Source organism: Genypterus blacodes, unplaced genomic scaffold (assembly GCF_046128005.1).
Source record: "Genypterus blacodes isolate CSIRO-AG114 ecotype Tasmania unplaced genomic scaffold, CSIRO-AGI_Gbla_v1 ptg000011l_1, whole genome shotgun sequence".
NCBI lineage: Eukaryota > Metazoa > Chordata > Actinopteri > Ophidiiformes > Ophidiidae > Genypterus > Genypterus blacodes.
Window position 1 is genome coordinate 1,799,067 of NW_027466825.1, and position 11,703 is coordinate 1,810,769.

General features: G+C 39.7%; 2 protein-coding genes and 2 long non-coding RNA genes across 4 annotated transcripts; 2 read left to right on the forward strand and 2 right to left on the reverse strand.

Annotated features, from left to right (window-relative positions):
- Positions 1 to 168: 168 nt before the first annotated feature.
- LOC143008565 (uncharacterized) lies at positions 169 to 1,500 on the reverse strand. The gene is made up of 2 exons (XR_012964602.1): positions 711 to 1,500; positions 169 to 563 (listed from the first exon to the last, which is right to left on the reverse strand). It is a non-coding gene; the product is annotated as an uncharacterized LOC143008565 (long non-coding RNA).
- Positions 1,501 to 1,522: 22 nt separating this feature from the next.
- LOC143008489 (E3 ubiquitin-protein ligase DDB_G0292642-like) lies at positions 1,523 to 3,853 on the forward strand. The gene is made up of 4 exons (XM_076160275.1): positions 1,523 to 1,748; positions 1,834 to 1,934; positions 2,875 to 3,027; positions 3,169 to 3,853. The coding sequence occupies exons 1-4, from the start codon at positions 1,616 to 1,618 to the stop codon at positions 3,643 to 3,645; spliced, it is 864 nt and encodes a 287-aa protein (XP_076016390.1). The 5' UTR covers positions 1,523 to 1,615; the 3' UTR covers positions 3,646 to 3,853.
- Positions 3,854 to 4,381: 528 nt separating this feature from the next.
- Positions 4,382 to 5,155, reverse strand: LOC143008572 (uncharacterized). The gene is made up of 2 exons (XR_012964604.1): positions 4,926 to 5,155; positions 4,382 to 4,778 (listed from the first exon to the last, which is right to left on the reverse strand). It is a non-coding gene; the product is annotated as an uncharacterized LOC143008572 (long non-coding RNA).
- Positions 5,156 to 5,690: 535 nt separating this feature from the next.
- Positions 5,691 to 8,849, forward strand: LOC143008608 (E3 ubiquitin-protein ligase DDB_G0292642-like). The gene is made up of 4 exons (XM_076160455.1): positions 5,691 to 6,042; positions 6,125 to 6,225; positions 7,801 to 7,953; positions 8,083 to 8,849. Exons 1-4 carry the CDS (start codon positions 5,691 to 5,693, stop codon positions 8,536 to 8,538), a joined length of 1,062 nt encoding a protein of 353 aa, XP_076016570.1. The 3' UTR covers positions 8,539 to 8,849.
- The last annotated feature ends 2,854 nt before the right edge of the window (positions 8,850 to 11,703 follow it).

Sequence of the window (11,703 nt, forward strand, 5' to 3'; positions counted from 1 at the left end):
TGTTACTGTTTTTGCTATTGCATTTCAAATGAATATATAGCAAATATATTTGAATTACTTTTAGAAAACAAGATGTGACTTGAAATTACCTAATGACGTTAAACAAAACAACAAATAATAATAATGAATGTAGATGTAATGCTGAATGATCAATTTCAAATCAAAATGTTTTTAAAACAAAGTGAAAGTTTTTATTTGTAATGTACAAAGCAAATTCCTCTCTGAGCAACAGAGGTTCCATTCATTTCTCAATGGAATTTTAACGGCAAAAGTCAGAAGTCAGCGCTTTGATTGCGATTATAGTGACAAGACATCAATCAAGTGCCTCTAACAATGACAGATATAGAAATGCAGTAGTAGTGGGACATTTTTTTTAAGTAAGCAAAATATGATTCAACACTCCCATCTCAGTTGAAGGTGTTTTGGTGGTGGCCAGTTCCTTCATGCGCCTCCACGCAGTCGGAACAGGACGCGAACAGTGGACATGTGTTGTATCGAACAGGCCGTCACAAGGTGAGAATCCTCCAGCGGGCTGTTCTGGAACACCAGAGCGATCTTTCCCTCTGAGAAGCACAGGTGTATCGAGCATAAGCACTAATAATATACTGCGTATACAATGACATGGCTGGTATGTACACCGACAAGAGACATATCAAATGCACAACATGATACTTAAGCATGAACTGTAAACCACAGAATGACAAACATACCTATTTGTAGATAGGAAGCGATTTGCTCTTTCATTTGCTGCACAGTCATCCCCCTCATCTGCTCCTCAGTGTCAGACAGCTTCACCACCTTTTCCTCTCCTCTAAGTCCAAGTGCTTTGATTTCGAATTTGCACATCTTGCTTCAGCTTGGGCTGTATCGTCTGATGAATTTAGTCTAATCTTGCGTCTAATTTGTAGGATTTTACTGAGGGGCGTTGTTTGTTTTTTAAAATGAAACTAAAACTTCAACCTAACTGAGGGGAATACCAGTGTTATTGTCAGTTAGGGGATTCCTCACAGGTCTGACAATGTGATGAACATGCAAGGATGTACTGTATATGTTTATTTATATCACATATATCTACACTTTTACTTCTGGGTATATTTGTTATTCGTGGCAAACAGTAAAGAATATCCAAAAAACAAACATGATCCTTTTATCCAGCTTGGCCCAGACATTGTATCAGGACCGTTTAGTGATAACTGAAGTAAAATTATAGAAGGAAAGGCAAACTAACTATTTTGTTAAGATTTCCAAGGACAAACAGACAAAAATTAAATGCAAAGGTCTGGACTCTTAACTCCTATTAACCTGCATAATCTGATCCTAATTACATAACAGCAGTCCAGGTTATGACTGTGACAGACACAATAGATAAGGGCAAGGTTTCAGGTACTTTCTTCTGTGTGTGTGTGTGTGTGTGTGTGTGTGCGTGTGTGTGTGTGTGTGTGTGTGTGTGTGTGTGTGTGTGTGTGTGTGTGTGTGTGTGTGTGTGTGTGTGTGTGTGATCAGCAGGCACATGACTTCATGGAAAGACAAGCAGAGAGCGAAACAGAAAGTCTTTGTCTGTCGGCCTGAGATATTAGGCTGTTATACTCTGTTCTTGCTAAGTGGAAGAAACAGCATGGGCTCATTTTCTTCATGGGAAGCACAAGTTTCTCAGCCTCCACCAGAGAACAACTCCACAAAGCTGGAGAAGTGTTATGACTGCAGAGACTCCACACTTCAATTTGTGGATGGAGATGATGATTTAGATGGTAAGTAGACAAAGATGGTGGTGTATTTCCATTCTGAGAGATGTTCTTGATCTTGTTTGTGTTCTTCTTTCACCTCTGGTTGTAGTTGAATACGTCGGTTACAAGTCTCTAAGAGCAGCTATGTCCTGTGGTCATGCTGTCACTCCGATGTCTCTCACCAAATACTGTCGCTGGCTGCTGGATGAGGTAGGCTACTTTACTAACTACCTGTTTACTTAAGTTATCAGTTAGCTCAGACAAATATGCAGGTTTGATGGCAGAATAACAGTGATCGTAGAATTTGGTCGGGTTAGCAAAATCAATCAATTCATCAAATCTTGCATTGGGATGAAGTTCATCACTTCATAGAGGAATGAATGAAGCCCAATGCAAGTGAAATGCAGGTGAAAATAGTAGCATAAAATACAAGACAAAAGCGGTTTAAAAGTTAAACATTTTAGTGACCTCAACTACATCTTAAGCAGAAATTATTATGGTTTAATAAGACTTCATTAACCAGACATGTGTGTTTCTGATGAAGGGATCGTGTAAATTGTGATATACATGAACTTGAGTGTAGTCATGTGTACACGGTGACTTGACCCGGGTCTGTCTCACCTATAAGTGTTAGTACTTGGATGGGAGACCGCCTGGGAATACCCGGTGCCGTAAGCATTTTGGTCCTCTGAGCAGCAGGGGGCGCTGTTTCTCCTTCAGTCCAATTTCAGGAAATATTATTGCCGCTGTAACTCAGTGCCACTTTTTACGCTTCACTCAATACTGTACAGCTTAACAAAGGTACGATAACATTTGAGGAGCTGGAAAATTGTACGATATAAAACAATAAGGGACGGCTGAACTGTCTGACGCTCTGGACTCTCATTCTCCTGCAGCAAGACGAAGAAGTATCGCCTCATCATTAACCTAAAGCGGTGCTTATTCATATCGCTCCTCTTCCGATCCCGCACCCCCAACCTTTTGCACCACTGGTTTAGTTCAAATGTAATCAGAGGTTTAAGGGATGTAGAATTCAACTCGAAACTGATGTTTTAGAGGATTATAGGAGTGACAGATAGCAGATGTATAATACATCACCTGTTCGACTTATCAAGTTTTACTTGTCTTAATTTTCTTTTCAATATTCAAGGGCAGACGGAGATTTGTGTGCCCTGTGGATGACTGTGATAAAGAATGGAACTACAGGGAGGTCCGGAAAATGGCTCTTCTTACCGCAGAAGAAAGGAAGTACTTTAAGAAAAAGCTGGCTCTTGGTGCCAAGCTGTATTCCGATACCAAACCAGTAAGTATTCCAAGTATAATATGCCAAAACACATTTGTTGATGGAAACTTGGTTGTGATGGAAACTAGGTTGTGCATGCAAATAGAAGAGTGACTGTGAGAGCTTATCTGTTCTCATTGTTCTGTAAATATTACATTACAGTGTCCTGGCTGCAAGACTCTTGTGACCAGAAAGAATGCCTCCAATCTGTGTGTCCGCTGCACAGTGTGCTCAACAGTGAATAGAAAGAGCTATAAGTTCTGCTGGCAGTGCTTGGGTGAATGGAAAGGTCCATATCCACGCTCAGATCGATGTGATAATGATGGCTGCTATGACGGGGATTTAGAAATACTCAAAAACTGCAAAGAAATTACATTTGAGAGCATGAAGGGCGTCACTGGCTGCCCCTCTGTCCGAGCCTGCCCCACCTGTCGCCTCCTGGTGGTGCATGACACAACCGCGTGTAAAAACATCAGATGTATCCAGTGTAAGGTGAAGTTCTGTTTTGTCTGCCTGAAACCTGACAGTGAATGTGCTAAAACCAGCTCGCCCTACGGAGCGTGTCGTGATGGTGTGGCTCCTCGACAGACCTCGATCCCCATATGGAAGAAAACATTACGTCTGTCATTAAACAAGTGAAAATAACGTGCAATAAGAGCGTTTCCTCAGTTACTCTGCGATGAAAGTCGTTAAGATCCATGACAAAATTACATCAAAGCAAAATGGCTCCAGTTTTATTTTTATAATGTATAAATCAGTAAATGTTTCAATGTTTTTATCTAATCATATGAATGAAATCAATTATGCTTCATTAAAGTATCTGTTGTACATAAGGAAAATATCTTAAGTTGTCTCTATGTGCAATTATTGGTTCTTTTTGTCTATATGATCGAGTCAATTCATAACATAGCATCATATCTTTAGGATGAAAAGCCTAAAGTAAGTAAGGCACAAGAACTGCTGGAACCACAGCTAACCTACTGTGAGGATACGGTGACATCTAGTGGTGACATGGAGTATGGCAATTTACAAACACTAAAAAGGCTTTCATGCCACAATACTGACCAGAGTATGAGGAGACGGGAGGGGAACTTTTGTTTCATAATATATAAAAAGGCCGGAATATTTTGAAAGAACCTTCTTGTGTGTTTATTGTTGTTTTACTGGATTTTATACAATCAGGAAGTTCTCATGTCACTCCTTTGCCATGGCAGTGTCAGAAATTCCTGGGTGTTTTCCAATGTCTAACTGGAAAAGTATTCATACAGCTCCTTCAAGATGTGACTTGAAATTGCCTAATGACGTTAAAAAAGACAAACAAATAATAATAATGAATGTATATGTAATGCTGAATGATCAATTTCAAATCAAAATGTTTGAAAACAAGATGAAGGTTTTTATTTGTAATGTACAAAGCAAATTCCCCTCTGAGCAACAAAGGTTCAATTCATTTCTCAATGGTATTTTAATGACAAAAGTCAGAAGTCAGTGCTTTGATTGCGATTATAGTGACAAGACATCAATCAAGTGCCTCTAACAATGACAGATATAGAAATGCAATAGTAGTGGGACATTTTGTTGAAGTAAGCAAAATATGATTCAACACTCCCATCTCAGTTGAAGGTGTTTTGGTGGTGGCCAGTTCCTTCATGCGCCTCCACGCAGCCGGCACAGAACGCGAACAGTGGACATGTGTTGTATCGAACAGGCCGTCACAAGGTGAGAATCCTCCAGCGGGCTGTTCTGGAACACCAGAGCGATCTTTCGTCCCTCTGAGAAGCACAGGTGTATTGAGCATAAGCACTAATAATATACTGCGTATACAATGACATGGCTGGTATGTACACCGACAAGAGACATATCAAATGCACAACATGATACTTAAGCATGAACTGTAAACCACAGAATGACAAACATACCTATTTGTAGATCGGAAGCGATTTGCTCTTTCATTTGCTGCACAGTCATCCCCTTCATCTGCTCACACAGCAGTGTGTCTGTGTCACACAGCTTCACCACCTTTTCCTCTCCTCTAAGTCCAAGTGCTTTGATATCGAATTTGCACATCTTGCTTCAGCTTCGGCTGTATCGTCTGATGAACATGAGCACTTCAGTACTTTTATCTGTCGGTTTTTACCAAGGGGCGTTGTTTGTTGAGTGAAAAAGTGAAACTAAAACTTCAACCTAACTGAGGGGAATACCAGTGTTATTGTCAGTTAGGGGATTCCTCACAGGTCTGACAATGTGATGAACATGCAAGGATGTACTGTATATGTTTATTTATATCACATATATCTACACTTTTACTTCTGGGTATATTTGTTATTCGTGGCAAACAGTAAAGAATATCCAAAAAACAAACATGATCCTTTTATCCAGCTTGGCCCAGACATTGTATCAGGACCGTTTAGTGATAACTGAAGTAAAATTATAGAAGGAAAGGCAAACTAACTATTTTGTTAAGATTTCCAAGGACAAACAGACAAAAATTAAATGCAAAGGTCTGGACTCTTAACTCCTATTAACCTGCATAATCTGATCCTAATTACATAACAGCAGTCCAGGTTATGACTGTGACAGACACAATAGATAAGGGCAAGGGTTTCAGGTACTTTCTTCTGTGTGTGTGTGTGCGTGTGTGTGTGTGTGCGTGTGTGTGTGTGTGTGTGCGTGTGTGTGTGTGAATGTGTGTGTGTGTGTGTGTGTGTGTGTGTGTGTCAGCAGGTTTGGGCACGAGCATAGAAGTGGCTCACATGACTTCATGGAAAGACAAGCAGAGAGCGAAACAGAAAGTCTTTGTCTGTCGACCTGAGATATTAGGCTGTTATACTCTGTCCTGGCTAAGTGGAAGAAACAGCATGGGCTCGTCTTTTTCATCGGGAGCACAGGTTTCTCAGCCTCCACCAGAGAACAACTCGACAGTGAAACTGAGAATTTCTCAGCCTCCACCAGAGAACAACTCCACAAAGCTGGAGAAGTGTTATGACTGCAGAGACTCCACACTTCAATTTGTGGATGGAGATGATGATTTAGATGGTAAGTAGACAAAGATGGTGGTGTATTTCCATTCTGAGAGATGTTCTTGATCTTGTTTGTGTTCTTTCACCTCTGGTTGTAGTTGAATACGTCGGTTACAAGTCTCTAAGAGCAGCTATGTCCTGTGGTCATGCTGTCACTCCGATGTCTCTCACCAAATACTGTCGCTGGCTGCTGGATGAGGTAGGCTACTATACCAACTACCTGTTTACTTAAGTTATCAGGTAGCTCAGACACATATGCAGGTTTGATGGCAGAATAACAATGATGTAGAATTTGGTCTAGTTAGCAAAATCAATCAATTTATCAAATCTTGCATTGGGATAAATTTCATCACTTCATAGAGGAATGACTGAAGCCCAATGCAAGTGAAATGCAGGTGAAAATAGTAGCATTAAATGTAAGACAAAAGTGGTATAAAAATTTTAGTGACCTCAACAACATCTTAACCAAAAATAACTATGGTTTAATAAGACTTCATTATCCAGACGTGTGTTTCTGATGAAGGGATTGTGTAAATTGTGATATACATGAACTTGAGTGGAATATAACATATAATGTCAAACATATATAGGTAAATGCAGTATCTCAGGTTAATATAATTTAACCAAATGGCTGGCTCCAGTCTGGTGGTGGGAGCTTCTCTCTCCAGGAGGGCTTTATAACACATATCTGTCAACAGGTGAAGATGGCACTGCATCACCTTATCAAAAGCATCAGCGTCATAGCAGGAGGGAAGAAGTGCTACTCAGTCTGGGGGCACTTACAATAGATCAAAGACGGTTGTAGAAGGACAGTTACATAGAAATGTTGATCTTTAATTTTCATGCATTTCACAGGTACGATAACATTTAAGAAGCTGGAAAATGGAACATTAACTATGAATCTTCTACATTTGGCAAATGAATTAACATGACAGATACATAAAGAAAGATACATTTTATTGGAATGTTTGTACTTTTTACCTCTTATTGTGTGTACTTGTACCCCTAACTTGCATGCATTCTTGCACGTTTTCTTGCTCTAGAGGTGACTCTTTCGTTTCATTTCTCGTCTGTACTGTCACTGTTGCACAGCAATTTCCCTCAGAAGAATGAAGTTGTATCTTATCTTATCTTATATGAAAGCATACATTCAGAAAACGAGTGTTGCACATGGTCATAATATAAGAAGGATGAATGCACATGAGAAAGGAAGTACAGGAGCCACTGTGTGACGATGATGTTGATGATGATGATGATGATGATGATGATGTTGATGATAATGATAATGATAATGATAATGATAATGATAATGATAATGATAATAATAATGATGAAAGTGAGCGTCAGAGATGTTAGTGGTCCCTCTGTATGTTCTACGTGTTGATGATCAGTTCATTAGGTAAGACAGTGGTTCCCAAACGTTTGAGGGGGAGGGAGGGAGGGACGATATAAAACAATACGGGACGGTTGATCGGTCTGACACTCTGGACTCTCATTTTCCTGCAGCGAGACGAAGAAGTATTGCCTCATTAATTTTCCTGAGGCAGTACTTATTCAGATTGCCCCTCTTCTGATCCTGCGCTGCGCCCTTCACTTTGGGAACCACTGGTTTAATTCATAGTTCAAATCTGATCAGAGGTTGTTGGGATGTAGAATTCAACATGAAACTGATGTTTTAGAGGATTATAGTAGTGACAGATAGCAGATGTATAATACATCACCTGTTCGACTTATCAAGTTTTATTTTGTCTTAATTTTGTTTTCAATATTCAAGGGCCGACAGAGATTTGTGTGCCCTGTGGATGACTGTGATAAAGAATGGAACTACGGGGAGGTCCGTAAAATGGCTCTTCTTACCGCAGAAGAAAGGAAGTACTTTGAGGAAAAGCTGGCTCTTGGTGCCAAGCTGTATTCCGATACCAAACCAGTAAGTATTCCAAGTATAATATGCCAAAACACATTTGTTGGTGGAAACTTAGTTGTGCATGCAAATAGAATAGAAGAGTGACTGTAAGAGCCTATCTGTTCTCATTGTTCTGTAAATATTACATTACAGTGTCCTGGCTGCAAGACTCTTGTGACGATAAAGAATGCCTCCAATCTGTGTGTCCGCTGCACAGTGTGCTCAACAGTGAAAAGAAAGAACTATATGTTCTGCTGGCAGTGTTTGAGGGAGTGGAAAGGTCCATATCCACGCTCAGATCAATGTGAAAATGATGGCTGCTATGACAGGGATTTAGAAATACTCAAAAACTGCAAAGAAATTATATTTCAGAGCGTGAAGGGCGTCACTGGCTGCCCCTCTGTCCGAGCCTGCCCCACCTGTGGCCTCCTGGTGGTGCATGACACAACCGCGTGTAAAAACATCAGATGTATCCAGTGTAAGGTCGAGTTCTGTTTTGTCTGCCTGAAACTCAAAAGTGAATGTTCCGTAACCAGCACCCCCAACAAACTGTGTCCTGATGGTGTGGCTCCTCGACAGACCTCTATAACCACACGGCAAAAAAATTGAAAAGGAACGACGTCCCTCCATTAATTTATGTAGAAATAAGTACAGCAAGTCAACATGTGATGTAAAATGAAGGGGTTACGTGCAATAACAGTGTTTCCTCAGTTACTCTGGAATATAGAGTATCTCATTAAAAACCACAAAAAAAGATGCAACTAAGCAAAATGGCTCTAATTTTATGTTATGTTTATGATTCAGTTAGAGCAGTTTACAAAGCATTATAGATTTGATAGAAATGAATAAAGCAAATGTTTCAATGTTCAAATCATGTGAATGTAATGAATTAAGCATTAAAGTATCTTTCGTATATGAGTCTAAAATCTAAAGTCGTCCTGATACTGCAATATCATAGTTACAATGTAGTTATTAGATCACAACTTTGGGTCCCATGTGAAAGCTTTTTAAGAGGAACACATCTAATCATCTGAAGGAGGAGATACACATAGACCACAAATTTTTTCATGGGCTTTGTTAAATAAAAAAAACCTAACACAATTTGAAAATGATTGTTTGTGTGAGTGATATAAAGTCAAGGTTTTTATAGGTAGGGGGAAAGGCTCAAAGTAAACAATTAAAACACTATAAGGAAGATTAAAACATATTGTATTTGTTATGTGCAATTATTTATTGCTATTGCAATTCATACAATATAGCACTAGGCCATGTATAAACAGATTTTCTTTGTCTAATAACTCCCTTAATGACTCCCTCCAATGCAAGCAGATATCATATGGGAAATGTGCCTCTTTTGAATAAGTGGCTCTTCAGTTGACTTCCTCCTTTCGAGCCATGTTCCTAAATATTTACAGGCCACCGAAATACTGTGCAACCTTTTTTGACAGCTTCACTGAACTGCTATCTATAATTTGTATTGATTTTGACTGTATTGTTCTTGTTGGTGATTTTAACATCCATGTCGACAACCCCCCGGACAGATGGACCAAAGACTGTGCTGTGTCCTTGATAACTATGGACTGATTCAGCATGTGACAGAGCCAACACACAACAAGGCACACACCCTGGACTTAATTATCTCCAAGGGTCTGAACATTTCTAAGGTTGAAGTGACCGATGTTGCTCTTTTTGATCATTCCTGTGTTTTCTTTGAGAGCACTATCTCCATGCACACAAATATTCAAACAGAGGTAATCACAAAACGGTACATCACTGAAAACACCAGTGAAATATTTATCCAGAATTTTTCTTCCACACCCACTCTCTTGGATGTCAGTCAATGAGCTTGTAGATAACTTTAACTCCAAAATTATCATATTGTCATAAAGCTGAGCGATGGTGGTGATGCAGGTGGTGAAAAACAAATCTCCAGGTTCATTATGAAATCTATAAAGAGAGACTTCATGCTTATAACCTGGAACTGAGAAATGCAAGGCAGTCCTTATTCTCTGACATAATCGCCAAAAACAATAATAATGCACGTGCACTCTTTGCCACTGTGGAGAGAGCAAATCCTTCTGTCTCAGTAGCAACTGAGCTTCTATCCACCAGGGTCTGCAATGAATTTGCCTCCTTCTTCACTGACAAAATTCTGAAAATTAGACGAGCAGTCAGTGCCTCCATATCAGGTACAGGACATGTGTTGCCTTCGTGTCCACCTAAAATCAACTCCAATACCATGACACAATTCTATCCAATAAACCATGAAAACCTAGAGGACATTATACAACATCTGAAATCCTCCTCCTGCTGCTTGGATATGCTACTAACAGGCTTATTCAAAAATGTCTCAAACTGCATGGCCCCAGACCGTCTACAAATTGTAAATGCATCCCTTCTGTCAGGTGTCTTCCCACAGGCCCTGAAGATTGCAGTCATCAAGCCACTCTTAAAAAAGAATAATCTAGACAAGTCATTGATGAACAATTATAGGCCCATATCAAACCTCCCGCTCATGAGTAAAATAAGATGTTTTTCAACAGGTGAACAATTTCCTGGCACTAAACAATTGATTCAATGTCTTCCAGTCAGGTTTTCAAGCACACCACAGCACTGAGACTGCTCTTGCTAAGGTATTCAATGTCATCCACTTAAACGCAGACAATGGCAGAATTCCTGTATTGGTATTACTGGATCTCAGTGCATTTGACACGGTTGACCACAACATATTACTAGACCAACTAGAAAACTGGGTAGGACTTTCTGGCACAGAACTAAGCTGGTCTAAATCATATTTAAAGGAAAGGGACTACTTTGTATCGATGGGCAACTACATATCTGAACATACAAATATAATGTGCAGAGTTCCCCAAGGCTCCATACTGGGGCCTCTACTGTTTAACATCCACATGCTTCCACTGGCTCAGATTATGGAAAACGACAAAATAAGTTACCATAATTATGCAGGCGACACAGAAATTTACATAACCATGTCACCAGGAGACTATGGTCCAATACAAGCACTAAGTAAATGCATTGAACAGATCAATGACTGGATGTGCCAGAATTTCCTTCAATTAAACAAAGACAAAACTGAGGTGGTTGTTTTTGGAGCCAAGAAGGGGCGATTAAAAGTCAGCGCACAGCTTCAATCAGTAAACCTTGGTGTAGTCATGGACTCAGACCTGAATTTCAACAACCACATTAAGACAACTACAAAGTCAGCATACCATCACCATAAGAATATATCAAGGATAAAAGGATTTATGTGACAGCAGGATTTAGAAGAACTCCATGCATTTATCTTCAGTAGACTCGACTACTGTAACAAGGTCTTTACAGGTCTACCTAAAAAGTCAACCAGACAGCTGCAGCTGATCCAGAACGCTGCTGATCGAGTCCTCACTAAGACCAAGAAAGTGAATCACATCACTCCAGTTCTGAGGTCCTTACACTGGCTTCCTGTCCGCCAAAGAATTGACTTCAAAATACTACTGCTGGTTTATAAATCACTGAATGGTTTAGGGCAGGGGTCTTCAATGTTTTTTAGGCCAAGGACCCACAAACTTATGGAGAGATGGAGCGGGGACCCCCTACTATATACAGGTATATTGTATAAAATTGTGTTTTATATCAAACTGGGCCTAGGCAAGGCAAGGCAATTTTATTTATATAGCACATTTCAGCAGCAAGGCAATTCAAAGTGCTTTACAATAAAATAAAATAAAAGCATCAGAAAAAGAAAAGGACAGTAAGATACAAGAAAAACTGAAA

Coding starts and splice junctions, on each gene's coding strand:
- LOC143008489 (XM_076160275.1), top strand. CDS start 1,616: ATGGGCTCATTTTCTTCATGGGAAGCACAAGTTTCTCAGCCTCCACCA. Junction 1,749..1,833: donor TGGAGATGATGATTTAGATG/GTAAGTAGACAA, acceptor CTCTGGTTGTAG/TTGAATACGTCGGTTACAAG. Junction 3,028..3,168: donor TGTATTCCGATACCAAACCA/GTAAGTATTCCA, acceptor ATTACATTACAG/TGTCCTGGCTGCAAGACTCT.
- LOC143008608 (XM_076160455.1), top strand. CDS start 5,691: ATGTGTGTGTGTGTGTGTGTGTGTGTGTGTGTGTCAGCAGGTTTGGGC. Junction 6,226..7,800: donor GTCGCTGGCTGCTGGATGAG/GTAGGCTACTAT, acceptor TCAATATTCAAG/GGCCGACAGAGATTTGTGTG. Junction 7,954..8,082: donor TGTATTCCGATACCAAACCA/GTAAGTATTCCA, acceptor ATTACATTACAG/TGTCCTGGCTGCAAGACTCT.